Below are 13,163 nucleotides of genomic sequence, written 5' to 3' on the forward strand. Positions count from 1 at the left end.
ACTTCGCATGTTTGAGTAGATAAATACTCTTGAGTATTTTGCACTTGGCATGTTTGAGTAGATAAATACTCTTGAGTACTTCTGGAAGTACGGAAGTACTTTCACTTGAGTATTTTGCACTTATTAGACTGTGACTTTTTCTTTTGCTTTCTCACGGGGAAAAACATTCGTTCAAAACCTACAAATACGTTGAGTAGATAGATGGATACATTATTTGTATTTTTCGTCGCCTACGGCGAGTAGATAAATAAATACATTCAGCAAAATAATAAAAATTTGCGTAAATAAATAGATATTTCGAAAAAAAATTCGCCTCCGGCGGATGAATAAATAGATACACGATTTTCGAGTATCTACTCAGTATCTATTCAAGTATTCACTACTCAAATACCTTTGAGTAACAGGGTCTGCTAGCTACTTTCGGTAGTTGTACACGTACACGTACAGTACTTTCGAAGGTAGCTAACGAACAACTTACGAAGGTACCTTTGAAGGTACGAAAGTACGTACTTTCGAAAGTATTACAGATACCTTCGAAGGTAGCTAGCTACACGTACAGTACAGTACTTTCGTACTTTCGTAGCTATCTATCTATCTTCGTACGAAAGTACGAAAGTACTTCGTACGAAAGGAAAGTACGAAGGTAATACGGTACCTGTAGCTAGTGGCTATCAGCGAAAAGAAAGGATGGCGAAAGGATGAGCGCGCGGTGTGCTATAACATCGCGCAGACGCCGTTTTTGGCTCTGTAACTGCACGGCATGTTAGATGACATCACCCTCGAGGCGCGCGGATCGACCGCGTTCGTGTCTGAATCGCACGAGCAAAGCATAGACTGGCGCGATCGTGTCGATTTGTAAAAGAGCATTTTTCTTCGCAGCTACAGCCTCGACCCGCGGAGTTCAACTGCCGACGCAAGCGATCGTGTTTTTTTTTGCGCTGCGCGATATTTGAATAAGTGCGTATGTGTTCACGCGATATAATCACGAAGATTTTTTACGTTCAGAACTGTTTCCATGAAGTTTCGACGTCGCGTACGCGAGCTCAGGAGACGGCAAATGTTTCGTAACGCCGAGTCTGTTTTGCAAACGACGGATCTGTGCGACGTGACAGCCTGATTGAGCGCCCCAGGTGTATAAAACTCGCTGGAATGATAGATTGCGCTGTCTAGTCGATGTTCGCTTTAACGCTCCGGCCTCAACCGCGGCGCGCGCCTCTCTGACTGTCCTCGCGCGGCGCGGCAGTTAAGAGGATGATTTCATCAGTAGTTCATCCTTTTAAAACGTACTACGCTATGACTATTTGCTCATACGTCGTCCTTTCGTCATCCTCTCTAAAAGCTCATATCCTTTCGCTGATAGCCACTAGCTACGAGTAGCTACACCTAAATATCCGAACTGTTACACGTGTACGTGTACTGTACATGTACACGTACTGTAGCCCTATCTTCGTAGGCCATGCCCTGCGGATATCATAGAAGTCTATGAACAATGAATATCTTCAAGTGCTGGAAACGAGACCTGTGGCTTCGATAAAGCTTCTCTCTGATATTCCAGCGCCGAGATGATATGTTCATAGCCGAATTTCGCCTGGTAGTCACGAACAGTGCCAACGCCGGCTGCGGGCGTATCGTCCTGACCCCGCGCGCACTTCAGGTTTTTGACGTGCAGCTGGGAGACACTGTAGCCGTGGACGTTAGAGAGGGCATTAGCGACGGCGTCTGTAGCAAGGACTGCGCTTGCAAATGGACATTTTTGGTGCGCATTCTGCATTGTCTTCTCATGAAATTCAAATTCATATTGCTTTATACGACTACCGTGAATCGTGTGAATCAAAATTCTTGGCAGAGGATTTTCTTTCCACCAGAGTTCACCCCCCTTTTGTTCCCCATGTAACACCTTCGAGACTAGGCGACTGTAGCCCCTACCCCGGCTCAGCCAGATATGCTGCACGATGTGTCAGATCATTCAGCGACAGATATCATGTTGCTCGACGCCAAAGTACTGTTAACTTGTGCAGGAGACTTGACACTGTTTGAAAAACATGTCAGGCTCAAGTCTACTCTCACTGGAAGTCTTCGCTCCCTCCCTCACACCTTGGTTACGTGCGAGCACCTGATATTATGTGCTCCATCTTTCTCAAAACAGAGAGGAGGATCGTTGCCCTTACGTCGAATTCTGCAAGGCCTCGTGATCACTGCTGACGCGACTATACACATTGCAGGGTCTATCTCCAGAGGCGAATTTAAGGTGTTATCTGCCAGACCAAGAGTCCGCATTCACGAGTCGTCGCTGACTGCCACACTGTATTGGCTTATTGCTCCAAATACACAAATCAAGCTAGTCGAAGTCCCAAGCTCCGGGCCAGCGGTTTCTAGAAACGTTCCTGACGATCGCAATTTAGCTCTTTCTCTTGTTGAGGATATAAAAGTTACACTACATGAATCGATTGTATGGCCAGTTCTTCACGCAAAGGACGCTACCAGCCTCGGAGTCAAGTTTCCTCGAGGAATTTTGCTGCACGGACCACCTGGTGTCGGTAAGTCATCTACTGTCCAGGCTGTGGCAGCCAAAGCGGGAGTCGCTGTGTATGCGCTCAGTGCTAGTGACATATTCGGGCCTTATGCTGGTGACTCAGAGGCCCGTTTACGATCAGCATTTATGGCTGTTAAGAGAGGCACGGCTGAAGGCAACTTTACATTGCTAATGCTGGATGAAATCGATGCGATATGTCCTTCACGTAGTAATCCTATAGACGGAGGGTTACATAGCTCACGTGTTGTTGCGCAACTCCTTACCCTCCTAGATGGTGCTTTAGACAAGGGAGAAACCGACGTGCAGCCCTCAGAAGGTGGGTCTGAACTTAAGCTCTCGAAATGTGTATTTAATCGGCAGATGCAGCGAACTCTGCGCCCTGTTGTTGTCGCGACAACAAATCGTCCAAATACTCTTGACGCCGCATTGCGACGCCCTGGTCGCTTTGATATTGAAGTCGAGCTCGCACTACCAACTGAACAAGAACGCTTGAAGATTCTGCAGCTACACTCGCAGCTCATGTTTCTAGGTTCTGGTGCAGACCTCAATAAAGTGGCAGTTTTGGCGAAGGGATACTCAGGCGCAGACCTTGCGTGCCTCTGTAGAGAGGCAACCATGTCCGCTTTCAGACGCTCAGCTGAAATCAGACCTAAGCATTCAGTTGTCACCCCTGTTGAGGGTCATGATTTTACTGCTGCGCTCGATAGGATTCAAGCCTCAGTTATGCGCAACACAGTGACCGAGCTACCCCGGACCTCATGGAACGCTATTGGTGGATTGGACATTATCAAAGAACGCTTAAATAGAGCTGTGGTCTGGCCTCTCAAATACTCACATGCGTTTGTGCGCCTTGGTCTTTCTCCTCATCGTGGCATCTTGCTACATGGACCCTCTGGCTGTGCGAAGACAACTTTGGCACGTGCCATTGCAACAACATCTGGTGCCACAGTGGTGGCACTCACCGCTGCTGACATTTTTGATAAGTACGTTGGCATAGGTGAAAAAGTGATTCGTGATGCATTTGATCGTGCACGCCGTACCGCTCCTGCTATTCTCATTTTGGATGAAGTCGACGGTATGATAGGTTCTCGTAGTACTGATGGTGCTGATACTCTTGCTGCACGGGTTCTCGCGGTGCTGCTGACGGAGATGGATGGTCTAGAAGCAGCTGGAAAAAATGTGGTTATCGTAGCAACCACGAATCGACCTAGTGTCCTTGATACTGCGTTGCTGCGACCTGGCCGGTTCGATTTAGTTTTGTACACGCCTCCACTCGATGTCCATGGACGACAACACACGCTCATGGTTCACGCGAATGGAGTGCCTCTTGCTTCAGACGTTGATTTTAATGTCATTGCTGCGCGTGCTGCACGTTTCACAGGGGCTGAACTGCAGGGACTGGTGCGAGAGGCAACTCTTTCAGCTTTGAGAGAAGACATGAAGTCCCTGAAGGTGGGGCAAAGACACTTCATGACTGCCCTTGCAGAGGTGAAGGCATCGATCAGTGAGACAGACTTGGTAAAGTGGGAATCATTTGAATCTGGCCGAGCTGCTTACAAGCAGCAGCCAGTAACTGTGACTCCACCGACACAGTCCCGTTGTTAAAAGGAAATATGCAGGCACGAGTGTCGAAATACTTTTACCTTCGGTGAAAGTTGAAAGACTTAGGAGCTATTGAATTTTCTCGAAGAGTCTATTCTGGGAATAACTGAGCTGCAATGCCAACATCTGTGGCTAAAATCGAACAAAATCTCTCTGCTGTTGCTGGAAGCTGACCTCTTATCTCACTGTGATCATCAGAAACAAACACGGTTGGCAAGGGTGCGTCTGGTGTGATACCTACTTTGTTAATGTCCTTTCCAGCAGGGGTCTGGTACCGTGCCACTGTCACAGATATTGCTGATCCATCACTGAGAGGGACAACAGTCTGAATTAGTCCCTTACCAAAAGTTGTCTCTCCTAGGATCCGTGCACGATTGTTATCCCTGAGAGACCCCGCAAGAACTTCCGATGCGGAGGCCGTGCCCCTGTCAACTAGCAAGGTGAGGGGTACGTTCGGGGCGATTGCAGTGTTATCAGCCTCAAATACATCTCGTACTCCACCACTATCAGCAATGTAAACAATCACTCCATCGTTCATGAACAGTTTTGCAATATCGAGCGCAGCAGGGAATAGTCCGCCAGAGTTAGAACGGAGGTCTAATACAAAGGCATCAGCACCACCTTGGACCCCTTGCAATACGGCCTCTTTCAACTTAGTACCTGCAAGTTGGTTGAAAGTAGTCAATTTTATGTAACTCACTGCCTTCCCGGTCGCTTCTGTCGGCATGCAAAGCATCGACTGTACAGGCACGAGCGGGTAAGTCTGACGCAGCAAGACCACTTTTCTCTCAACAGTATGTCCGGAGCCCAGCTCACCTTCCCTTGCAAGTGCTAGCTCCACTTCAGAATTTACAGGGCCCTGTAAGCGGTTCGCTACCTCATACACAGTCAGTCCCTGAGTGGACTCTCCGTCAATTGCACTGATGATGTCCGCAGGTTTGATCTCGGCCTTGTCTGCAGGACTTTCAGGGGCGGGTGCAACAACAACTATCTGCTTGCCGTCACTGCCACCATATGCCAACTCCACGCCGATCCCAGTAATATTAGCTGACAAAGTTGTTTCGAGCAGTGTAGCATATTTCTCCGGTTCCAAAAAACGAGTGAAAGGGTCTTCAAGTTTCAAGAGCATGTTGCGAATCGCCGCGTACGTCTCGTCTTTGCTATCCATGGGGACTTTTTTGATAGTGTCTTCGCGGTATTTGAACCACGTGATGCCGTTAAAGGTTTTATCTACGTAGGCCTTGTCCACTGCTCGCCAAGCTTCAAGAAATAGGAGGTTGTTGGACGTGATAGCTGTAGCCTTGGGAGGGTGAAAGGGGTTTCCGAACGACGACATGGCAACAGCAGCAGCCGCAGCCAATGCAGTGAAATCGCGGCGCATGCTAAAATTTGTCGTCGACGAATTACCCTTGTCGTTTTCGGTTTCGTCACAGCAAAATTCGCTTGAATGTTCGCAGTTGACCCCTCCACGACAAATGTTGTGCATAGAAACTCTTGTAGAGCACGCCAGGCGCTGGGACCAAGTGGCCGAGCTGCTAACATGGCAGCTGGATCGAGGCGGAATCAAGAGTGAATTATAAACCCAGTGTATCATCTCCGTCTTCAGAGAACAAGGAGTGGTCAGGCGCACGGAAGAAGGTATTATACGCAGAGTCCCACCGGAAAACCATGGAGTTTCCTTCGGCACACTGTATGAAACAACGTTACTGTACTGTACAGTACACGTACACGTAGTTGTACGAAAGTACTCGAAAGTACTTTCGTACGAAAGTACTTTCGAAAGTACTTTCGTACGAAAATATTCGAAAGTATTCTATACTTTCGTACGAAAGTACGAAGGTACGAAAGTACGAAAGTACCTTCGAAGGTACTTTCGAAAGTACAACGTTACACGTACACGTACGTGTACACGTAGGGCTACACGTACAGTGCAACGCGCGTATGAACGTTTGTTAACTTATTACGAATTCTCGCGTACGAATTTTATCTACGTTGTACTTCAATGACGTGGCACTTGGAATAGTGCGCAGTGAAAGGTTTGTACAGTACACAATGCCCTACATGTACGTTGTAGTCCGTCTACTAGTATGAACTTTAGCTGAACTTTCGCCAAAACGACATTCACGTGAGATCTACCGCGCTCCTCCGAAATAGCGACAACTTAGATGTCTCATCAGTGCGTGAGATGAAGTGGTGCGACGCGTTTTTATGTGTAGTCGTGCATGGCTACTGTACGTGTACACGTATGTACACGTACGCGCCCTACGGAAGTCCGTCATTTCACGATAAATGTCTACTACCTATCATACAGTATCATAGATAACTACATATACAACTAACGTCAGTTGTACCGAAGGTAATACAGTAGTTGTAGATACAGTATCTACAGTATGATACTTTATTTCGTACCAAGTATGATAAGGTACCTTCGTTCGTACGAAAGTACGCTCCGCGTTTTACACGTACATGTACACTAGGCCTAGCAGTTTTCTTCGATTATTTTTTGAAACAAGTAGCTTAAGATCCGGACTCCGTCTGTCGTGAGCAATATTAAGAAATATCGATCCCCATTACTTGCCTACTTGATCACAAGATTCGTCTCACGACTGGTCTTTGACCATCCGTCTTCAAGATAAGCAGCCGACCACCATGGTCAACTATGTCAAGAAAGCTGAAGAAATTACTCGCGCATTCCTCTTATTCCTCAACTCGTATAGCTCTAAGAGCGAGGGTAATTCGTTGAATCTTGGAAAAATGCATTCTCTAGACTACGTGGAACAACTGGAAATGATGTTCGCTCGGAATGGAACAACTTTATATATAGATTTTCAGCACGTGGTCGAGTGAGTGCGAGCGTATCTTTCTGTGCACACAAAACATTTTGAACTGTATGAACCGTGATCTCCAGTTGCCCTATTCCTTGACAATTTTTTTCTTCCAGGTTTGATAATACTCTTGCACATGATGTCATAGAAACCAACTTCAGCGAATATCAAGATCTCTTTCGCAGCTCAGTGCAGCACTTTGTCAGTGAGCACCGCCCTGATATGTTGCGGTGGGAAGAGGGGCTGGACAAAGAGTTCTGGGTTGCTTTCTTCCACCTGCCTCGTATCAGCCGTCTACGTGATCTTAAGGCGGAGAACATCGGACAACTTACCTCATTCAGCGGTACTATCACGAGAACATCCGATGTGCGACCTGAATTACTTATTGGCAGCTTCAAGTGTACTGATTGTGGCACTGAGTGTTCTGATGTCGAGCAGCAGTGTCACTATACCACTCCTTCCATTTGTGTCAACTCAACTTGCACCAATCGTTTAAAATGGACGCTTTCGCGCGAAGGCTGCAAATTTATTGACTGGCAGCGGGTTCGGGTTCAGGAAAATTCAGATGAAGTACCAGCAGGATCCCTTCCACGAACGATGGAGGTTATTCTTCGCCATGAGGCTGTTGAACAAGGACGAGCAGGTGACAAGGCAGTCTTCACTGGCTCTTTGATGGTGATACCCGAAGGTGCACCGATGAATATGGCAGGTGACCGCACAGAGCTTGGTAATGGTCAAGGAAAACGTGTGCAAAGTGAGGGTGTGAGTGGACTGCGTAATATGGGTGTCAGAGAACTTTACTATCGAATGGTGTTCATCGCACACTCTGTCGTGAACATCACCGACCCTTCCGCAGGTGCAGCGGTGAGTTTATCCGGGCATCGTGCTCTACCTTCGAACGAGCAAGGGCATGTAAGAGTATCTAATGGTCCTGATGATGTCGAAGTCCATAAAAGTTTTACGACAGTAGAACGCCATGACATAGAGTCTATGGCTCGTGACCCAGCTATCTATGACAAATTTGTTAGATCTATTGCGCCTACAGTCCATGGGCATACTGATATCAAGCGAGCGGTCGCTCTTATGCTTTTCGGTGGGGTAATCAAAGAAACAGATGACGGAATCAATCTTCGTGGCGACATTAATGTTCTCATTGTCGGGGACCCATCTTGTGCAAAGTCTCAGTTCTTGAAATATGTCTCTACTTTTTTACCAAGAGCTGTGTACACCTCAGGCAAATCCTCTTCTGCTGCTGGACTAACGGCAACGGTTGCGAAAGATGTTGAGAGCGGAGAGTATTGCATCGAGGCGGGTGCATTAATGCTAGCAGATAATGGCATCTGCTGCATCGACGAGTTTGATAAGATGGATCTGAAAGACCAGGTGGCTATTCACGAGGCGATGGAGCAGCAGACCATATCTTTGGCAAAAGCCGGCATCCAGGCTACTTTAAATGCTCGCACTTCTATTCTGGCTGCTGCCAACCCAAATGGCGGACGTTATGATAGGAGCAAGAAACTTCGACATAATATCAGCCTCCCCCCCGCCATTTTGTCCCGCTTTGATCTTGTGCATGTTATGATCGACGAACCTGACGAATATGCTGACTACAGTCTTGCTCGGCACATTGTTGCGCTGCATCAGCAACGGGACCAGGTCACCGGAGCTGAATACAGTTTACATCAGTTGCAACGCTACATACGATATGCAAGAACGATTCGACCGAGGCTAAGTGGAGAGGCACAAAAAGCAGTTGTGGAAGCATATATCAACCTTCGACGTGGAGACAGCCAGTCGAGCTCGCAGACTGCCTATCGTATTACGGTTCGTCAGCTTGAGGCGATTATTCGATTATCTGAAGCGTTAGCACGTCTTCACTGCCATCAGGATATTCTTGCAACTCACGTGAAGGAAGCACGCCGGCTTCTCTCAGATTCAATTGTCGCTGTGGAGGCAAGAGATATAGTCCTTGACGAAGATGGATTCGGTGAAATGTCCGATAGCGTGAGACCTATCTTACCAAAGAGCTGGTGTCTTGAAACTGGAAGCGAAAGAAGTGATAACATTGATACGATGACCAACAAGGGCACATGTTACCCAGTTGTATTAGCAAAAAGAAATGCCGAAGTTGCAAATGGTCACAGCAAACCTCATTCTGACTTCACCGGAATCGCTACTGTATCTTTCGAGAAATTTCAACAGGTTCGTAACATGCTTGTGAAGTATATCAGACGACGTGAAAATGACATTTTGGTAGAGGAGGGGACCGGTGTGAGACAGTCAGATCTAGTGAAATGGTACATCAAAGAATTCGCGACTTCAGAAGGCATTTATGATCCCGATGACTTAATGAAGGAACACGCGCTGGTTCGCACCATCATTGGGCACCTTATTCGGAAGTCACGGACTCTGGTAGTTATTCAGAACACCGACATTGACCCGTCGGATGATCAATTAAACGAGGGAGCTGGTGGCAACGCTACTGCAGTAAGTGATTCCACTGAACAGCCACAAGCAGTCAACACACAAATACGAACCGTGTTGGACCGATTTATATCTGTCAACCCGAATTTCGTGTCTGAATACATTTGATTCGTGATGGTCTTGATAATTGCATCGGCACTATCATGAACGTGCGTGCTTATTGTAATTTTTTGTTATTGAGTTTCGTTCTGCAGATCAGAGAGTCAAAATTACTTTTCATGTGTTAAATAGTCTGAAGTAAAAGCAGGACATACGAAGCTAGCAAGATAGATACGTATGTACGTATGTACTTCCTATAATATACGAAGGTATATGTACTTCCGGAAGTGCGTGTACCTTCGATCCGTTCGTATGCATCTACTCACTGTACGTATGTATACGTATGTTTAGTATCGTATGTAGCACCTTCGAAGGTACGAAATAAAGTACTTTTTTCTACTTTATTTCGTACTTTCGTACTTTATTTGTACTTTCGAAAGTATTTTCGAAAGTACTTTCGAAAGTACTTCCGTACGTGTAGTCAGCTGTACATACACGTACACAAAACGAAGCTTGCTTGTCTTCTTTTTATTAGCTAGGGCTACAGGTACTACATGTAGCCCTAGATAAGTTACAGTAACAACTTACTGTAGAGTACTTTGCCAAAGAAAAACTTGGTCTGAAAGGAGTTCAAATACAATAAAGCAAACCTAGTCTCGAGGGCGAAAGTGCAGAGTATCACGGAAATGCAGTTCTAGTCATCCAGCCTCCTTCCTTGTAAACTAGGTTTCCCTTGTAAAATCTCAGAGAACAAAATTATAAAACACTAGTGACTGTGAGCTTGAGGTGATCGTCCACTCAGCAAAAGCTGCCTGGTGCTGCAACAAAAGTGGACAACGAATCTGGGTTCCAATCATCTGGCTTTCCACCAGCATCAAGGTATGCCCGATATGCTACGTGTTGTGCGCGAAGTATCTCAGAATCAAGCTGAGTTCTGCGGGAGATTTCATTTATTTCAGCTTGGTTTGACACTTTCTGACTATTTTCCTCGAGTTCAAACACCTGCGGCATTATTGTCCTGCTTTTCGAAAATGGCCTAGCCCCACGGATTTCGTAGTCTTCCTCAACAGAGTCAGGATTCTCATCGTGCATCATTTTCACATCCTGTAATGCGTGTTTAGTGCTTGATTGGGTGCTTACATTATTCAAATGAGCTTCATATTGAGCTTCCGTGTCAGGATAATCCTGAGTGTGAAGACTATTTTGATAAGGAAAATTCTGTCCTCGAGTGGTTTGCAAGTATGCATACTGTCGTCTTTCGTTATCATGCCATGAAGGTGTCCTCGTATTCGCGCGCTCGCTCGCGTCAACAATCACATCCTCTCTCTCTCTTTTCACCCGGTGAATGGCAGTGGGGTTAGGGTCATCATTAGCCCAGCGTACGGTGAGAGACTCCTTACCCCCAAAGAGGTTCTGCCCCATCATTGCTTCTTTTGCAAACTCGGCCGATACTATGAACTTATAGCGTACAAAGCTTATGCATTTTGAGGGCACCACGTGGATGTCTTCTACAGGACCCCACTCACCAAAGGATTTTGATATTAATTGGCGAAGCCGTTGGCCACCCCATTCACCTGCACCACCAAAATATACGAATAGAGTTCGGCATTGACGCATGTGGCTCCCAGTTCCACCATTATCCTCTCGCTCTAATCGGTGCTTTTCGCGACCAAAAATATCATACAATGCAGGCTTTGCTGCTTCGTGAAAACCAGTGGGAAGATGATGGAGATACAAACACTCGTAACCTTTCACACAGCGTCCCCGTGCAAAGTGAAGACAGAAATGCTGCTGCTTGGAAATCGATCCTTTAGTACGACCAGAATCCGTGCGTGAGTTGCAACGCGAGAGCGCGGTTGCCTGAGTGTTACTTCTATTTTCATTGGTGTACTTACTGCGATGCCTGAAAAAAAAGATCAGCCACTCGCAAGAAAAGAGCTTTAAATATATTTCACGACCGCAAGTTTCGTTCATTACTCGGCCAGAGGTCGCATGATATCGAATCCTCAGGTTGAGACTGCAATTCGAGAACGAGAGAGAAGTCAGTAGAAGGAGCAGACACCATGGAAATAAAGTGTTGCCGACCTGGGGTATCGCGCGTCGCTCGAGTGCGCGTTCGACAGCTTCAGTTGTCCACATAAACGTCGCGCCGCGGACTTCCCTTCCATTTGACAACGAATCAGATTCTGGACGCATCGATCAAGGTCGAGAACCCCTATTCTTTGTCACGAAGAAAACTGCTGCGCGCTAAAGTCGCTGGCTTGGTGTCGTGTTCCTCTTGTTTGCTATCGCACCTTCCACTAGACCACTACCTCCTTCCACTGATACCTTCGGGAAGGTGCATGCACCTTTTACGAAACTACGAAGGTACCTTCCGTACATTGTATTAGAATGTACACGTACACGTACACGTACAGTACTAGCTAGTACTGTACTAGCTAAGTTGTTAGTCAACGCGTTATTATTATTATTATTTCATGCTTCCGGAAGTACGTGTACACGTAGTTGTACACGTGTACAACGTACATACTTTACTGTAAGTAGTTTATTTATTTATTAACTATTGTATGTAGTACGAAAGTACGTACGTACCTTCGAAGGTACTTAAGTACTTTCGTACGAACGAAAGTACTTTCGTACGTACATACGAAAGTAAGTTTTACATACTTTCGTACGAAATAATAAATAAAGTACGAAAGTACTTTTGTTATGATCTCGCATCATACGTACTCCATGTACTACCTTATCAGCATACGACGTACTGCAGCTACTTACCTCCTAATCAAGTCGATAACGCCTATGGAGCGTTTTCCCCTTTAAGACCTTGTTTCTCTTCACTTCTGCTCAGAGTTCTTGTGATGTGTGTGTAATATTGATTAACCACAGCACTGGCGTGTAGGGTTGATTCGCTCATCCTCCGCCACAGCTTGTGTCCTCTAACAGTGTAGGGTTGATTCGCTCATCCTCCTGATTGGATACAGGTTGCTGTTACTCTCAACTCAAAGCGTTCCGAGACTGTCTTGTCAGTTTCGTCTCTTCGTTTCCTCCTGCTCCGTAGCGCACGGGACTTGTCATTCCCGCACGCTAACTCGGATTCAGGACTCCTCAGACCTACCCCAGACTCCACTTGTACCTATCGGCACATTCGCGTATTCTGTGATTGTGTATCTTGAACTTGACACTTGACCCTTGTCACCTCGCGATCGCTCATTGCGAGGCAGACCTAGTGTCTAGGTTCCTGATTTGGTACGTAGTACGTGTACTCGTACTACGTCGTCTGACTCAAATCGTAACAACTTTCGTACGAAATAAATAAAGTACCTTCGAAGGTATAATATGACGAACAAAACATAAGTAGATTTCGATATTTAAATATTTTAATTACATTCGTGACTGCTTCCCATACGCATCGTGCGCAATATATATTTCTGCGATTAGAATATTTTTTCACGCGCTCGCGACGAAATGGAGCGCGGAAACGCGCAATCGCGTCAGCAGATTCGCGCTCACGGAAACCGCGTCGCTTGAATTTTCATAGCATCCAGTGGAACGCACGGATGACCTCTCTCCCTTCCATTTTGTCGCCTCGTGCGCGCCATGACCGTGGCGCGGTGCCGCGGCGCGGCGCCAATGCCGGCGTTCAGCCCTGCGACGCTGTTTTCTCCGCGAGCTGAAAAATA

General features: G+C 46.5%; 4 protein-coding genes across 4 annotated transcripts; 2 read left to right on the forward strand and 2 right to left on the reverse strand.

Moving 5' to 3' along the window:
• Window positions 1-1,486: 1,486 nt before the first annotated feature.
• Window positions 1,487-4,908, forward strand: MICPUCDRAFT_49469 (AAA ATPase). The gene is made up of 2 exons (XM_003056069.1): window positions 1,487-1,756; window positions 1,910-4,908. The coding sequence occupies exons 1-2, from the start codon at window positions 1,568-1,570 to the stop codon at window positions 4,136-4,138; spliced, it is 2,418 nt and encodes an 805-aa protein (XP_003056115.1). The 5' UTR covers window positions 1,487-1,567; the 3' UTR covers window positions 4,139-4,908.
• Window positions 4,227-5,760, reverse strand: CTPA (photosystem II D1 protease; the record flags this gene model as incomplete). Its single annotated transcript, XM_003056450.1, has 1 exon — window positions 4,227-5,760. Exon 1 carries the CDS (start codon window positions 5,727-5,729, stop codon window positions 4,227-4,229), a length of 1,503 nt encoding a protein of 500 aa, XP_003056496.1. The 5' UTR covers window positions 5,730-5,760.
• Window positions 5,761-6,784: 1,024 nt separating this feature from the next.
• Window positions 6,785-9,799, forward strand: MICPUCDRAFT_55580 (uncharacterized protein; the record flags this gene model as incomplete). The annotated part of the gene is made up of 2 exons (XM_003056070.1): window positions 6,785-6,978; window positions 7,077-9,799. The coding sequence occupies 2 exons, from the start codon at window positions 6,785-6,787 to the stop codon at window positions 9,550-9,552; spliced, it is 2,670 nt and encodes an 889-aa protein (XP_003056116.1). The 3' UTR covers window positions 9,553-9,799.
• A 214-nt stretch (window positions 9,800-10,013) lies between these two features.
• MICPUCDRAFT_31728 (uncharacterized protein) lies at window positions 10,014-11,796 on the reverse strand. Its single transcript, XM_003056451.1, has 3 exons — window positions 11,569-11,796; window positions 11,442-11,500; window positions 10,014-11,386 (listed from the first exon to the last, which is right to left on the reverse strand). The coding sequence occupies exons 1-3, from the start codon at window positions 11,677-11,679 to the stop codon at window positions 10,282-10,284; spliced, it is 1,275 nt and encodes a 424-aa protein (XP_003056497.1). The 5' UTR covers window positions 11,680-11,796; the 3' UTR covers window positions 10,014-10,281.
• Between the last annotated feature and the right edge of the window lie 1,367 nt (window positions 11,797-13,163).

The sequence above is a fragment of the Micromonas pusilla genome, assembly GCF_000151265.4.
Source record: "Micromonas pusilla CCMP1545 genomic scaffold MICPUCscaffold_2, whole genome shotgun sequence".
NCBI classification, from domain to species: Eukaryota; Viridiplantae; Chlorophyta; class Mamiellophyceae; order Mamiellales; family Mamiellaceae; genus Micromonas; species Micromonas pusilla.